The sequence below is a fragment of the Oncorhynchus keta genome, chromosome 27 (genome assembly GCF_023373465.1).
Source record: "Oncorhynchus keta strain PuntledgeMale-10-30-2019 chromosome 27, Oket_V2, whole genome shotgun sequence".
Taxonomy (NCBI): domain Eukaryota; kingdom Metazoa; phylum Chordata; class Actinopteri; order Salmoniformes; family Salmonidae; genus Oncorhynchus; species Oncorhynchus keta.
The window spans coordinates 23,340,240-23,356,842 of NC_068447.1; the positions used below are offsets into that span (position 1 = coordinate 23,340,240).

The window sequence follows — 16,603 nt, forward strand, 5'->3', positions numbered from 1 at the left end:
AGAGCATGGCGCTTGTAACGCCAGGGTAGTGGGTTCGATTCCCGGGACCATAATACTAGAAGATAATAATAATGACTGACTGTAATAATAATAATAATAATACTAAATGATATAAATAATGATAATAATAATACTATAGATAACAATAGAACAAAATTATTTTTTAAGTACAAATAAAAAACACACAATAACTATGATGAGAGTGAAATAAAATATAATGCAGAAACTGTTAGGGCCTACATAAAGCTGTCCCAACAGCAGAGCCTTTTCTGACAGTTCATTCAGCCTCATTTACTGCCTTTTTAAAATGCATAGCTGATATGGCTGACTTGCTTAAACAAATGTGGTTTCTACTGACAATTGAGATGTACAAACTATGGCATAAGGGAACGATGAGCGGATAAGAGGCATTCCGTAATTTCGATTAAGACATTAATGAGCGAGCTAAGATAGACGTTGTAAATATAACTATGTGTTTAGCAGTTTTGAAATGCAGCAACAGAATGCAGAACATGGGCTGCTCTTACAGTATTTACCCTGTAAACCAAGTCAAAACTGTAGGATAAATAAAGGGGACGTATAAGCAGACAATAAAAGCTCCTACAATATTAGATTATGAAATTTCTCAAAAACAGGTTATAGGCTACATATGCAGAACAGAACAGTAACATTAGGCGAAATTAAGAGGTGAAAATATACCAAATTATTAGGGTGAGGCACATGGGCTACTAACAGCTTACTACTTAACATACAGTTATGTATACTGTAACTAAGATGTAATACTATCTTACTGGCATACTACATCATTTATGCAGCAGCATATAAGACATTTTTGGACTCACCTTGTTGTGATGTGCTCACTTGAACAGGAAGGTGGCACGGCAGCCCTTCATGGGAAAATGTTGTTATCAAGGAAAGAGAAAGATTTTCAATTCCGAGTTGGATGACCTTTGAAAACATATTTTCCCAGTCTGAGCTCGTTTATTCCCAACTTCCCAGTTGAAATGCTTGCGGTTAACCACTGTCACCGATTTCTTCCAAACCACTCATTGTTGAATTTGAGATTTCCAACTTGTTATGTAATGTTTATGTCCAATGGCCAATGAGCACCAATACATTTTATCTATAATTTATCTTTATTATTTCTCTTCATATGACAAGGATTAAAAAGGATTTGTCAGTAGATTGTCGACTTGATTCATGATGATGACTGCTAGCTAAGATTTTGAAAGTAAAATGTTGACATGATCAGTCCAATCAAAGCTACTGTACATATAGCATGATTTGATGTAATTTTATCTGTGGCCAATGAACGTGAGCCTTCTTGGAAGGGCAATACTAATGTAACTATATGGCAGGACGAGGAGGACTAGAATTTTCGATGTCTACCCTTACTAAGGACTGGTGACGTAGTTTCCCCATGAGTGACAAAACACTGAGCCATTCATGGCACGACGCTCCTATTTTCTGCCCCACCACCGCAGAAAGCACTGAGCTAGGCTGAAATACCTGCATTTTGGACCTGCCTTACTCAAGAAAACAGACCATGTTTGTATGCAGCTTTATTAACTCAATGATAAATATGTATTTTACATAGTTTGCAAACTGATATGTAACTCGTATTAATGCCAAAATAACATGCAAAACAGGCAAGCCACCTCAACAAAATATATATATTTTTATTTTACTTTATTTATTTTTGCTATGAATGTGGATCTTAAAGAGCCCCACCTGCCCTGGATGACAGATTGCCACTGCTTAAGGTAATACACTAATGGTAATATATACACGTAAACAGGAGTAATAGTGACCAATAGCAGGATAAATAGATAAATAATAATGGTTATGGCAATCAATAATCAAAGGACAACAATGGAATGGAGTAATAAGTTTAATCAATAATCATTATAGCAGAATCATAGATTATGTCTGAGTGGGTTGAGACCTGTGGATGGGCATAGAGTCAGTGTGGATAGTCTGTGGGAGAAGGAGGGCAGTAGTTGCTAACCATTTAACAGTCCTATGGTGAGGGGATAGAAGCTGTGAAGGAGTCTGTTTGTCTGAGCCTTGATGCATCTGTATCGCCTGCGGGACGGGACCATGAAGAACAGTCCGTCGGGCTGGAGTCTTTGGCAAATCTTTGGTAATTTCTCAGACACCGCTTGGCATATACGTCCTGGATGACTGGAGGCTCGCCCCCAGTGATCCGCCTGCTGTCCGCACCACCCTATATAGGGACTTCCGTACTGGGCAGTTGCCATACCAGACGGGGATACAACCAGTCCGAATGCTCTCAACGGTGAAGCTGTAAATCTGAGGGGACATGCCAAATAATTTCAGCCCCCTGAGGGAGAAGAGGCACAGCTGTGCCTTCTTCACGACAGTTCTGGTGTGAGAAGACCATGTTAAGTCCTCAGTGATGTGGACAATGATGAACTTTAAGCTCTTGACCCTCTCCAATGCAGCCCCGTCGATATGGATGGGGGTGTGCTCCTTGGTCTTACTGACGTTGAAGGAGAGGTTGTTGTCCTGGCACCACACTGACAGTTCTCTGATCTCCTTCCTGTAGGCTGTCTCATCGCCGGTGGTATCAGGCTTACCAACATTGTGTCGTCAGCAAACTTGATGATGGAGTTGGAGTCGTGGCCAGATATTGTGTATCTGTGTATGTATTTGGTCTAAATTCTTCTTTCTTAAAAAAAAATAGAGCTCTACATATTCTTGCCATATAAAACCTACCATATGTGATATAAAACTGTTGCATGATTGGACAGACATGGCAAGTCTTTATGACTCATGGAAACTGGTCCTAATGGAACGTGGACAGGAAGTGACTGGGTGTTGAGAGGTCAAGAGTCACAGGGTTCGTTTGTATGTCCTTAATACACAGAAGAAAAATAACGGACAAGAAATAGGGGAAGGACAGAAAAAGAAAGGAAACGATGAAAGAGGGATGGATATATCTAGAGAGTAAAATAGAAAAAAGTGGGGGGAGAGGTAGAGGAGAAGAAAAAATAGGGAAAATGTGAGGTAGAAGAGGGAAGACACACAATGAGTGCAGGGAGAGCAAGAAAAGAGAGGGAGCCAGATGGAAGGTGGGGGTGGAAGAGTTTTGTGCATAGTGTGAAATTTGATCATGTCATGGAGACTTTACAGACAGCTGGGAAGTCCCCCCTCAGTTCTCCCTCGCCCCTTGCTTCCCAGCCAGGAATCTTCCGGAGAAAAAGAAGCCTGCAGCATCAGACTGGCTCCACAGTTAACTGTTCATTTACTTAGAGTGGGAGAGTCTGTCTTTATTTTTTTAAATGTAAATGTATTTAACCTTTTTTTTAAACTAGGTAAGTCAGTTAGGAACAAATGTTTATTTCCAATGACGGCCTCCCACAAGGCAAAAGGCCTCCTGCGGGGACGGGGATCTGAGAATAAAAATAAATGAAATAAAAACATACATCACGACAAGAGAGACAACACTACATAAAGAGAGACCAAAGACAACAACATAGCATGGCAGCAACGCAACATTACAGCAGCACCACATGGTAGCAGCACAAAACGGGGTACAAACATTATTGGGCACAGACAACAGCACAAAGGGCAATAAGGTAGAGACAATACATCATGCAAAGCAACCACAAATGTCAGTAAGTGTCCGTGATTGAGTCTTTGAATGTTTGTTGCAGCTCGTTCCAGTCGCTAGCTGCAGCGAACTGAAAAGACGAGCGACCCAGGAATGTTTGTGATTTGGGGACCTTTAACAGAATGTGACTGACAGAATGGATGTTGTTTGAGTGAGGGGGGCGTGAGGCCTAAGAGGGTTTTATAAATTAGCATCAACCAGTGGGTCTTGCGACGGGTATACAGAGATTCCCAGTTTATAGAGGAGTATAGAGTGCAGTGATGTATCCTATAAAGTGCATTGGTGGCAAATATGATGGCCGAACAGTAAAAAACAGCTAGCCGCTCGCCCTTACCTGCGATCTATAAATGATGTCTCCGTAATCTAGCATGGGTAAGATTGTCATCTGAATCATAGTTAGTTTTGCAGCTGGGGTGAAAGAGGAGCAATTAGGATGGAGAAAACCAAGTCTAGATTTAACTTCAGCCTGCAGCTTTGATATGTGTTGAGAGAAGGACAGTGTACCGTCTAGCCATACTCCCAAGTACTTGTATGAGGTGAGTACCTCAAGCTCTAAACCCTCAGAGGTAGCAATCACATCTGTGGGGAGAGGGGCATTCTTTGTTTTGGAAGTGTTCAGAACAAGGCTAAGGGCAGAGAAAGCTTATTGTAGGGTGTTTAACACAAAATCCAGGGAGGGGCCAGCTGGGTATAAGACTGTATTTTTTAAATTTCACCTTTATTTAACTAGGCAAGTCAGTTAAGAACAAATTCTTATTTACAATTCCAGGGAACAGTGGATTTTTACCTAGTAAGCTCAGAATTCGATCTAGCAACCTTTTGGTTACTAGCCCAACACTACAACCACTAGGCTACCTGCCGCTCCAGATGTATCATCTGTATATAAATGGATGAGAGAGCTTCCTATTGCCTGAGATATATTGTTGATGTAAATTGAGAAGAGCGTGGGGCCTAGGATCGAGCCTTGGGGTACAAACTTGGTGACAGGCAGTGCCTGAGACAGCAGATGTTCTGACTTTATACACTGCACTCATTGAGTGAGGTAGATAGCAAACCAGGCCAAAAAGACCCCTCAGAGACATCAATAATTCTTAGCCGATCGACAAGAATGGAATGATCTACCGTATCAAAGGCTTTGGCCAAGTCAATAAAAATAGCAGCACAACATTGCTGACTTAACACAGTAATGAAAATACACACAGGACACAGTGTCTTTTTAGTCACATTTATTGTCTTTATCCAGTATGACTACCTTTACACAGACATACCACTTCTCTATAGGAAAACAAAACTTCATAGGATTAGTTCAGCAGTATTACATTAGACTAAACTCAGTTATTTCATCATTTAATTTTTTCACTTTTTCAACATCTTCAAAGTTATAGGTTTGTTTTCGATTCTGTGTAAAGGTTCCCATGACTGATGAACATGCATATGACATTAAATTGTAATGGATATGCCACTAATCATAATGCACATTATTGAGAAGAATACCGTACTGCATAACAATTCAAATACATACCAACATACAGATGAAGTCGTTATTTCATATAAAGGTATCAAACTCAATATGGATCAATACTGAAACACAATATGACAATATAAAGTTTACACAGCTAGTGTATTATCACAGTGCTATTGCTTCCAGCAAACAGAAAACGTTTATTTTCCATGTAAAACAGCATTAAAATTGCACTTTATTTTCTTCTTTTGTTTTTGCTTCCCAACCGTATTGATAACTTTTTACGCCTCAACAAACAAGCATTGGCAATAATGGCACAATTCAAGCTTGTTGATGCAAAATCTGTTTTCTGTTTCCTGAAATCACAACGCTTTAATAAGATGTAAAAAAAAAAAGATTCAAGAATAAAAAATACGATTTAAAAACTCAAAATGGACAAAACAAACGACAAAATGCGCTCCCTGCACATTTGCCAACAATACTATTGATAGCACATTACCTTAACCAAACAAAGTTCGAGATCACCTAGATGTTTCAATAGAACACTGATCTACCCAGAACACAGTAGTGGTGTTTGTAACATTTTGTTCAATAGGAGGCCAAAAGGATTTATTTTGGTTCCCAGTTTGATAAAAAATTATAATAATTCTCAATACCCCTGAATTTTCTGTTAGGATCACTGACCAGCAGAATTCAACACAATATCAATTGAATTGAGCTAATTTGAAAACTATCATCTCATCCCTGCAAAAAGGGCTCATCTTTGCATTTATTGCTGCTCACAAAGTGGGTTTAAACCCAAACCTCCTCACCTAAAAAACGAACAAAAAACACTAGTCTACGATTCTCCCTTGAAACAATGAAAGGCACGACTGGTCAGAACGAAGAACAAAACAGACCCAAAACAAATCCTGGGCAGCTCTAGGACAGAAAGCCACAGCCCCAAACTATACCTTTCCCACTGATGTACGGCTTGTCTTTCTTTCTGATTCTTCATTCTTTTCAAACCTAAATGATGTACCAAGATTTGGCACGATAAACAAAGAGAGAATGAAACAATTCCAATTTGGAATTTAATCGTTGCACTTGCAGAGAATTCTGTGCGCCAGTGATCCCTTATCAGTGTGACACCCTGGTAAGAAGCTGGAAAAACCTAAATAATTTTGTCACTCCGTTTCTTCCCCCAAGATCTTCTTACCATTTTTGGAATCAGAGTGTCATCAAGTTTCTCTGCGTTATCTTTGAACTATTCCTAGGAATAATAAATACATGAAAACCCCAGAATTTGCTCACCCTGGATTTTGTTTAGAACATGGCAGCAGAACAAACATAAAATCAAACCAAAAGCATAATAATAATATGAGACATAACAATAAAAGGATGCTTATTCAGTTGGACAAATTCTCAGAATCTTAACAGTAGGACTGTGGTTTGCGGTGTGGCTTTAGGAGAGTAAATGGTCTCTATGGATGATACAAAGAGACAACATATAGGAGGAAATATATTCCTATTCATATATGTGTATACTTGACTAAATAACTCACAAACCATAACACTAAACCTTTCCTAGGTTAATAATATAAAGTTATAATACTAGAATAAAAGTGCACAGGTTAAAGAAAAAAAGATCAAACCAGACAAAACGGTTTGTTGATTTACATTGAGGAAAGACCCCGACTCCCCTGGCTTCTCATGGGAGGGATAACTCAAATCACAAACTCTGATCATCATTTTACTAGGAGGGCAGAGTTCACTGTACTTGTGAGCATCGTCTTCCGGCAGCAGCACTGGGAAATGTGAAATACCTTTTCATTCCCACACATAGGACATAGAGGTTAGAGGTCATATAGGTTATAGAGGCCATAGAGGACATACAGATCATGCTATATAGTGAGTTAAAGGGCAACTTGGAGGAATATTTCATATTCATATAAGAGATTTTGTTTGGTCGGGTTTTGGGTTTTACAATTTTGGCCTCTAGGGCTAGCTGTTTTCAGGAACACTGAATGTGATGTCGGCAGTGTTAGAGGATCCTGAGTTTGAGGATCCTCATCCAGGCAGAATTAAATTAATACAAAATGAAGAAACATAGAAATCAGAAAAATTTGCATTATTAGTCAATTTAGACTTGGTCAGTAATGATGCGAGTCCAATCAAAAACATGAAATAAGAAAGAGTAAAAAGATGAACGCCCGAAGCCCCAGTTAGTTATAGTTCCTACTAACTACAGGTAGGTGCAAACTGGGTTAGTTGTTTTGAAGCAGACTCTGTCATATCAACATCATGTCAATATGTTCTAGAGGAGCTGATGTAAAAGAACTATTGCCTGAGGAAGACCAGCAAGTGCGAGAAGCCGATGACCTCACAAGTACTATGACCTTTGACACCTCCAAAACACAGACCCCCCCAGAGTATAAACCATACCCCAGAACCAGGTCAGTCATAGGAGGGCTTTTCCCAAATGGCATGCAGGTTAATGAGAACGGGCATGTTTTTTATTTGTTGCATGCAGGCTCTCAACCAATCAAAAATCTAATTAAGAACGTGTGAGAGAACTCAACATTGATGTGGGCAGAGCCTGCAGACAGAGGTAGGAGGAGTTTATTCTGGTGGCATTCTATTGATGACACCAGATAAACGGACATTGATCTCAAACTAGACCAAGAGAACTGGGGGGGGGGGATTATTAAATCTATCTATTGCTCAGTGAATCCTTAGAGCCAAAGGAAAGGGGGATAGAGGGTCAACTAATTTGAATCGATGTCCACTGGTAAGATTCCACAGTTAGAGACAAAGTTGTTAAACAAAAACATGTATCATTTTTTTTAATCACCGAGGGTTTAGAGCACCTCAAATAACCCTGGAACCCATGTCTCCAAACACAGTATCAAATTCATGATCAACATGGTTTAAACACTATTATTAGTCCTCTGATCTCTCCTAGTCTCTACACTCAGCGCAAACTGATATAAACAAAGAGTGAATCTATCGCTGTCAGTTGTGGAACAATAACCGAAGAGTGATTTTCACTCAGTGGAGGTGTTTGAATGATGTGAACACAGTCTCCATACTGTGTTGTGTCTAAAGGCCTCGTAGGGCAGCACAGCACATACTCAACTCAAGCAGGGTTGGGGATGTCCCTCGTTCTGAGGAACGACAGCTCTCCCTCTCTATTCCAGAGAGAGGGGGCCTAGGACGATCCTAGAAGATTCTAACCTGATTACAATCATATCATTAAGAATATATAGTTTTTTATATGTTACTGGTAGAAAAAGCATAATTTGATGAATCTTCTAGAATTTCCTGGCATCAACCCTGCTTTTAGCATCATAAAGCTAACAATGTGTGGTTATGTAAAACATGGATTTATCTAACACAAGCCCCACATTCATTTTTTAAAATCTGCCTGGCACAAGCTTGCAAGGTTTAAAGCTTTTTGGGGGATAATGAAGACAGTATATTGGTTTGTCCTCTTGCATACAAACAGCATCTCAGAAATGAAAGACCCTCCATTTATAATATTTTCAGAAAACAACATACACACACAGTGCCGGAGCTGAGATCACTCTCACTCACACAGACACACACACACTCATACACACAGACACACGCAGGGTTCAGAACACACATATGCGTGAGGACGTTACCTGATGATATTCAGAGTTTTTTCCCCCACAAATCCCCCTCTCTACTTAAAGGGAGAGTGGAGTTTCAGAGCGAGCTAGCTGCTGACAATCTAAAAGAGAGAGAGAGGGGTTGTCATGACAACCAAGTGACGAGACACAGGTTAGAGTCATGAGGAGGAGGACAGGGTTTTCAGCCACATAACCACACATAGTTCATTTGAGAGCTCAAAAGGGCCTCCAAAAAGAGAGGGAAAGGAGATAGAGGGAGAGATGAGCATTAGGGTGATAGACACAAAGACGGGGCTTTACATTGATAGATAGATATAGTTGATATCAAGGGCTTGGGTCGACAGGCACTTTGCTGAAGGTTGTCGGTTTTGTTTGCAGAATTATGATCCGGATCTGGGTGCCATTGATTTTTGTGCTCTTTTAGGATCTTTACTGATGTTACAAAAATCCCCATCAATCAAAACTATATTGTATCTGTTCACAGTTATTTGATCCTTTTCTAATAGAAGTTAGAACCTGAGGCACCTATTCTGAAGTGCACTTAATTTAGGTGTAGAGATCGTTTCGTCTTGCTTTCGTTCTCTAGTAATATGGCTCTGAAAGAACACCAATATGACATATACTGGGTCACATGGAATAGCCCTCCATTTCTTTCAGCAGATGTTAAATAACTGCTCTGGTTAAAATGTAGAGCCCTGTAGTACATAGCTTGTGCTGTGCCACACACCTTTTTACATAGAAAAACAGTTAAAAGCTCAGTAGCATTCTCAGCTGCAATGCCATGCGATTGATCTGAATGAATCCTGAAATTAAACACCTGTGGTCTTAGGTGCTCCTTTACCACCCACCTCCGACATCACTAATCATCAGCCAACCCGCTTTGAGACTTTTGAAATTCAGTTAGAAAACCCAGCAAATCACACTGGACTCCCCTAAGCAACAGCATGGGGAGTTTGCATATTGTTTTGTTTCATTTGTTTATGTAAACATTAAAGAGTGACCTGATTGGTCAGCGGGTTGCTGGGCTGGCTCAGTCCTGGGGGGCCAGGAGAGAGGAGGATGGGAGGCTTTATCGAAGGAGCACCAACGCCAACAGACGAGCGAGGAGAGGATGTCAGCTTCAGTCACATGACCCCTTAAAGTGACACCCTCTTCCCAAGTCCCCACCCCCTAAGTGCATTACAGTTACCAGGCAACACACTCAGGGGGTTCAGAACACACTAAGCACAAATGCTGCCACCTTTAACATCATCATAAGTGCAGCACCCCATAATATCCACAGAAGCCTACCGGCAGCCGGTTGAGACCCTATCCACATGCCATACATTATGTCTACAACAGTCCCAAACTTCTAGTGGATACTGTACTGTACATGCACATCTGCATTCCCCTAAACGTTTACACTAGCAGAAGTGAGTGGCCATACGTGGCCATGGGCATACTTATGTACTGTAGGTTAGACACACACCAGGCCCTATGAGGCTACAGGCTGGGCAGGCAGGGAGCTAAGCGAGCATAGTGGGGCTCTTTAACATTAATGCAGGGGAGAGCCTCGGGCTCCTCCCCTCTGTACACAGCAGTCCTGTGCTGACAACGCAGCCGCTTCAGTCGCAGTAGATCTTGTACTTCTCGCTGCAGAAGACCACAGGGCCTCCACGGATGCAGTTGGGCATGGCGTTGAGCTCGTTGGGGCGGCCGATCCCGGCACAGGTGAGGCCGTGACTAATGCGTGGGTTGTTGGCGGCGTTGGTCTGCCCATTAGTGGTTCTGCCGTTAGTGGTTTTGGCTTTTGGTTTGCCTCCGCGGCGGGTCTGCTCGGTGTCAAACTCCAGGTCCTCCAGGCGCTGGGTCAGGGCCAGCTTCTGCTGGATGGCCATACGGAGCAGGGAGTTCAGGGTCTTCTTCTCATCCTCTGCCGCAGACAGCTGTCTCTGCATCTCATCCAGCTGAGTCACATACTCATCACAGCTACAGCAGAGAAGGAGAGAGAGAGATACAGAAATAATGAGAGAGAGAGACGGAGGGAGGGAGGGAGGGAGGGAGGGAGGGAGGGAGGGAGGCTTTTTGTCTTTCTTTACTGAAACTGAAAAATAAAACATCTAAATATATCCTGTACTGCATACATGTATCATACTCACCTTTCAATTTACCACATGATACAAACCGACATCACAATACCCAAAACAATACCCACTTCTAGAACCGTATATCCAAAACATCTTCCCCAGCTATACAAACACAGTTTCTTTCATTACACAGAAAGGACACCCCTGTCCGACTCCCGGTTCAACCCGTACCAACCAGCTGTTAGTGGCCAGGGCTCCATGAAGAACCCCCCACTGGAGGTCTCCTGACCTCTTTGGTACTGGGGGTTTGTAGAGCCCCCTCCACCTAAAACCCAGCATACTCTGCACCCCACATACACCCTGCCACTGATGTGCCTTCACTCCTGTTAGGCTTCTAATGTTCCTAACCTTAACGCAGAGGTTGTAGAGCGCTTTCACTCACACATCCTCAAACTTCCCCAGGCTCGGAGTGTTAAAATCTAACAAGTCCTTCAGACCCCCTTGCCAGTCTCCAGTCTCTGCCGTCACCTGCAGTTGGGAAAACATTGGTGGCCCCTCCCCCTTCGGCCGCTCAAACATCCCCCTTACCGGCTCAGACAGTGCCTCCTGGACCTCCTCCAGGAATCTCTCCAGCAGCCTAAGAGACATTAATCCTGTTTGTTGTGCCAAGACTTCCGGGGTTTTCCACACCTCCTCTCCCAGCAGTCTCAGGTCACCCAGCCTTTGTAAACCCCCTGCCATCAGTTGCCTCTGCAGGGTGGCCGACTGAACCGATCTCAAAGGGATGGCTGGGTTGTTGAAGATATGCTCCTCCCACACCCACAGCCCAGGCTCCACACCCCCTTCTCATATGGGCCTTAGCAGCTGCCAGGCCCTCAGCACTGCAGAGTAAAAATCTGAGAGACCTGCTGTACTCAGCCTCTCCAGCTTCATGAGGAACAGCTGCCGGTCCAACCCTAATCCGCCAGCTCTCCTCAGCAGCGCACATGCTGGCTCCCTCCAGCCAACATCAGAGTGGTACAGCAGTCTCTGCACCGCCTTTAGTCGGAAAGCAGCCATCCTGCTCTCCAGTTCCACCAGGCCCTGTCCTCCTTCATGAACGGTCATGTACAACACTGCTGCCTTCAGCCAGTGATGGCCCGACCAGAAGAAGTCCACCAGCTTTCGTTGCAGGTCTGCGAGCAGATCGGCGGAGGGGTTGAGGACAGCCAGTTTATACCACAGGGAAGATACCACCAGGTTATTGATTATCAGCACCCTCCCTCTATATGACACTTTGGACAGGCTATTCAGAAACATAAACACTTGCTTCTGGAACGAAACAACGTGCTTAATGGCATCTGCCTGAAAACCTGCCGTCAGTACACGAAAATCACTAGCAAACTTACCAAAACGAATCAACTCTTTCCTGAAATGATCCTCCGTAATAAGTGGAGGCACATTTGCAACTACCACTCTTGTCGAAGGGGTAGAGAGAGGTGAAGTTGGCACCAACACACCACTTACAAATATTCCACTAGCAATTATCCTACCAACCAAGTCTGCTCTTTTCATGAACACAACCACAGCTTTGTTCATTCTAGAAGCAGAATGTATAAGTTCAGCTCCTACATGTTCACCGACTGCAAGCAGAACCTCCTCCACCTTAACTCCATTCTCAGGAACACATTTGAATCCATGCCGTATCGACAGCATCTCCTCCGCGCTAGACTGAGAAGACATTGCGCACACCACACCTTCCAAACCCCAGGAAACTTACTCTGTCCTCTTCCAACCTAACTTTGAAAAAAACGGTGGATATCGTTAAAACAAATAGTGCATTAACCCTCCACCATAGAAAATAAAATTGAAAGAAAAGACCAAGAAAAGAAACAAGAAAGTTAGTTAGGACAGAGTCCTACACACCAAACACTCAAACTCCCCAAAACTCTCAGCATGCACTGCAAGAGAGAGAGAAAGAAAGAGGGAGAGAGGGAAATGGGGGAGAGAGAGAGTGGGATAGGGAGAGAGAGAGAGCAAGATGGGAGACAGAGAGGGATATAGAGAGGGAGTAGGATAGAGAGAGAGTGAGAGAGAGAGAGAGAGAGAGAGAGAGAGAGAGAGAGAGAGAGAGAGAGAGAGAGAGAGAGATGGGAGGAGAGATAGAGAGACAGAGAGGGAGAGAGAGAGGGATAGATAGAGAGTGATGGGAGGAGAGAGAGTGATAGGGAGGGAGAGAGAGGGATAGAGAGAGAGGGATGGGAGGAGAGAGAGAGTGATAGGGAGAGAGGGATAGATAGAGAGAGAGGGATGGGAGGAGAGATAGAGGGAAAGAGAGAGGGATAGAGAGAGAGAGAAGGATAGAGAGAGAGAGGTATGGGAGGAGAGAGAGTGATAGGGAGGGAGAGAGAGGGATAAAGAGAGAGGGATGGGGAGAGAGAGAAATAGGGAGAGAGAGGGATAGGGAGAGAGAGAGGGATAGGAGGAGAGATGGAGTGTGAGAGGGATAGGGAGAGAGAGGGATGGGAGGAGAGAGAGAGGGAGAGAGAGGGATAGAGAGAGAAAGAGAGAAAGGAGGAAAAGGGGAGAGGGAAATGGGGGAGAGAGAGAGAGAGGGATGGGAGGAGAGAGAGAGGGAGAGAGATAGATAGAGCGAGATCACATTAGAATCAGGCATTTGTCTCCAAAGTAAGTGATATTCCAGTCTTTGAACTTGAACACCAGAGAAGATAATTGAGACATTTTCATTGGCCATCCAGTAGGTGGCAGTAGCAACCTGCAGTGTAAACAGCCAAAGGTCCAGTGTCGCAGTGACTTTGGTCTGTAGGGTTCACTACCGTGGGTAGTAAACCATACAGTCATATAGTCATATAGTCCATTCAGACTATTCATATTGTCTGTGGCCATATCTGAAAGATTTCACTTCCCTTTGAGCCCTCTGAATACCAATGCAAGAAACACGTTTTGACCTATATTCGCCTTGACCTACCGCCCCAGGGCCTATCTTCACCATCAGACAGAGCCCTTAAGGTGTCTACCAGAACCTTGAAGTCTACGGCACTGTAATTTCACCAGACTATCTCTCCATCTCCCCAAGCACCTAAACTGTCGTCATCTTGTAAGAACAACAGGATCTCATTTCACCCCCACAAGACCTCATCTAAGTGTTGCACTGAGACAATAGAGAATGTAGAGATGTATTTACTATTCACAGCCCCCCCCCCCGCCCCCCCTTCACCAAACGGTTCACTGTTCATCTCAAGGCACAGCTACACATGACTCACTTTGTGCTGCTAATATCCAAACACAGTATGGTAATATATGCAGAGTTTATTAGCCTAACATACAGCCCATTTGAATGTGTCCCCGGTTTTCATGTGGTCTATGCTGATGAGGACTAAAAACTCTATGGTTGTGATTAACATTCATTCTGAATGCAGCTCTACCATGTGCCTCAGTTTGTCTGTCTGCATGACAATATGAGGAGTCCAAGCACAGAGCGAGTTAATAATAGATCACGCACAAAGGAGGAAATGTCCCTCCTGCATCACCTCAGGAATGGGCTAAGGGAGAGAGAGAAGAAGAAGGGAGAGGGGGAAAACGAGAGAGGTGCAAGGGATGGAGAGGTGCAAGACTGGAAGAGATACAGTTGAAGTCGGAAGTTTACATACACTTAGGTTGGAGTCATTAAAACGTGTTTTTCAACCACTCCACAAACTATAGTTTTGGCAAGTCGGTTAGGACATCTACTTTGTGCATGACACAAGTAATTTTTCCAACAATTGTTTACAGACATATTATTTCACTTACAATTCACTGTATAACAATTCCAGTGGGTCAGAAGTTTACATTCACTAAGTTGACTGTGCCTTTAAACAGCCTGGAAAATTCCAAAAATGATGTCATGGCTTCAGAAGCTTCTGATTTACATCATTTGAGTCATTTGGAGGTGTACCTGTGGATGTATTTCAAGGACTACCTTAAAACTCAGTGCCTCTTTGCTTGACATCATTGGAAAATCAAAAGAAATCAGCCAAGACCTCAGAAAAACAATTGTAGACCTCCACAAGTCTGGTTCATCCTTGGGAGCAATTTCCAAACGCCTGAAGGTACCACGTTCATCTGTACAAACAATAGTATGCAAGTATAAACACCCTGTGACCACGCAGCCGTCACACCGCTCAGGAAGGAGACGCATCCTGTCTCCTAGAGATGAGAAAAGTGCAAATCAATCCCAGAACAACAGCTAAGGACCTTGTGAAGATGCTGGAGGAAACAGGTACAAAAGTATCTATAGCCACAGTAAAACGAGTCCTATATCGACATAACCTGAAAGACTGCTCAGCAAGGAATAAGCTACTGCTCCAAAACCACCATAAAAATGCCAGATTATGGTTTGCAACCTCACATGGGGACAAAGATTGTACTTTTTGGAGAAATGTCCTCTGGTCTGATGAAACAAAAGTAGAACTGTTCGGCCATAATGACCATCATTATGTTTGGAGGAAAAAGGGGGAGGCTTGCAAGCCGAAGAACACCATGAACACCTCAACCGTGAAGCACAAGGGTGGCAGCATCATGTTGTGGGGGTGCTTTGCTGCAGGAGGGACTCGTGCACTTCACAAAATAGATGGCATCATGAGAAAATAAAATGATATGGAGATATTGAAGCAACATCTCAAGACATCAGTCAGGAAGTTAAAGCTTGGTCGCAAATGGAACTTCCAAATGGACAATGACCCCAAGCATACTTCCAAAGTTGTGGCAAAATGGCTTAAGGACAACAAAGTCAAGGTATTGGAGTGGCCATCACAAAGCCCACACCGCAATCCCATAGAAAATTTGTGGGCAGAACTGAAAAAGCGTGTGCGAGCAAGGAGGCCTACAAACCTGAATCACTTACACCAGCTCGGTCAGGAGGAATGGGCCAAAATTCACCCAACCTATTATGGGAAGCTTGTGGAAGGCTACCCAAAACTTTTTACCCAAGTTAAACAATTTAAAGGCAATGCTACCAAATACTAATTGAGTATGTAAACTTCTGACCCACTGGGAATGTGATGAAAGAAATAAAAGCTGAAATAAATAATTCTCTCTATTATTCTGTCATTTCACATTCTTAAAATAAAGTGGTGATCCTAACTGACCTAAGGCAGGATACTAGGATTAAATGTCAGGAATTGTGAAAAACTGAGTTTAAATGTATTTGGCTAAGGTGTATGTAAACTTCCGACATCAACTGTAGTTCTGAGCTCACAGACCTAGATTTACTGTCCCCTCGCTATCTCTGATGCTTCTTTTATATTAATCCGGCTTCACCTTTTCTCTAGCATCAATGTAATATAACATGCAATCTCTCACATTAGTGGGAAATAGCCCAAGATATGAACTACTCTTATTTTGGCTTTCTCTCCCTTGTTCTTTCTATCTCTTCTTTAGTCTCACTGTGCTGTGATGCTAATTCTACCCTTTCTATACCGTTTTGATCTGGTGTGTGTGGATGTGAGTGTGTTAGAGCCAGGCAGGTGTGAAAAACTAGGTCATGCTGCCCGGAATGTAGAGGCAGGGGTTCATATAATCATATAGTCTCTAATCTGCTCAACCCCTCCTCTTTCATTAATACTCATTATGCCATTTTATTTTTTACCCTCTCTCTCCTTTCCCTGTATCCTCATTACATCTCTCCATCATCTCTCTGTCATCCCCTCCTTCATGTATCATCCTTCCTTCATCCTTTCTCTTATTTCCTCTTCTCTCCCTCCCTCCCCCTGCCTTTCTCTAGCCTTCTATCGAACTCCTCTATGCTCGCTACCTGCAGTCACTT

The 16,603-nt window shown here is 43.0% G+C and overlaps 1 protein-coding gene across 1 annotated transcript in view; it reads right to left on the reverse strand.

Moving 5' to 3' along the window:
* Nucleotides 1-4,848: 4,848 nt before the first annotated feature.
* Nucleotides 4,849-16,603, reverse strand: part of LOC118359618 (protein bicaudal D homolog 2-like) — a 92,531-nt gene continuing 80,776 nt past the window's right edge. The window contains exon 10 of the mRNA XM_035738171.2: nt 4,849-10,702. Coding sequence (XP_035594064.1) covers nt 10,339-10,702 — 364 coding nt within the window. The 3' untranslated portion in view covers nt 4,849-10,338. The remainder of the gene's footprint in view (nt 10,703-16,603) is intronic.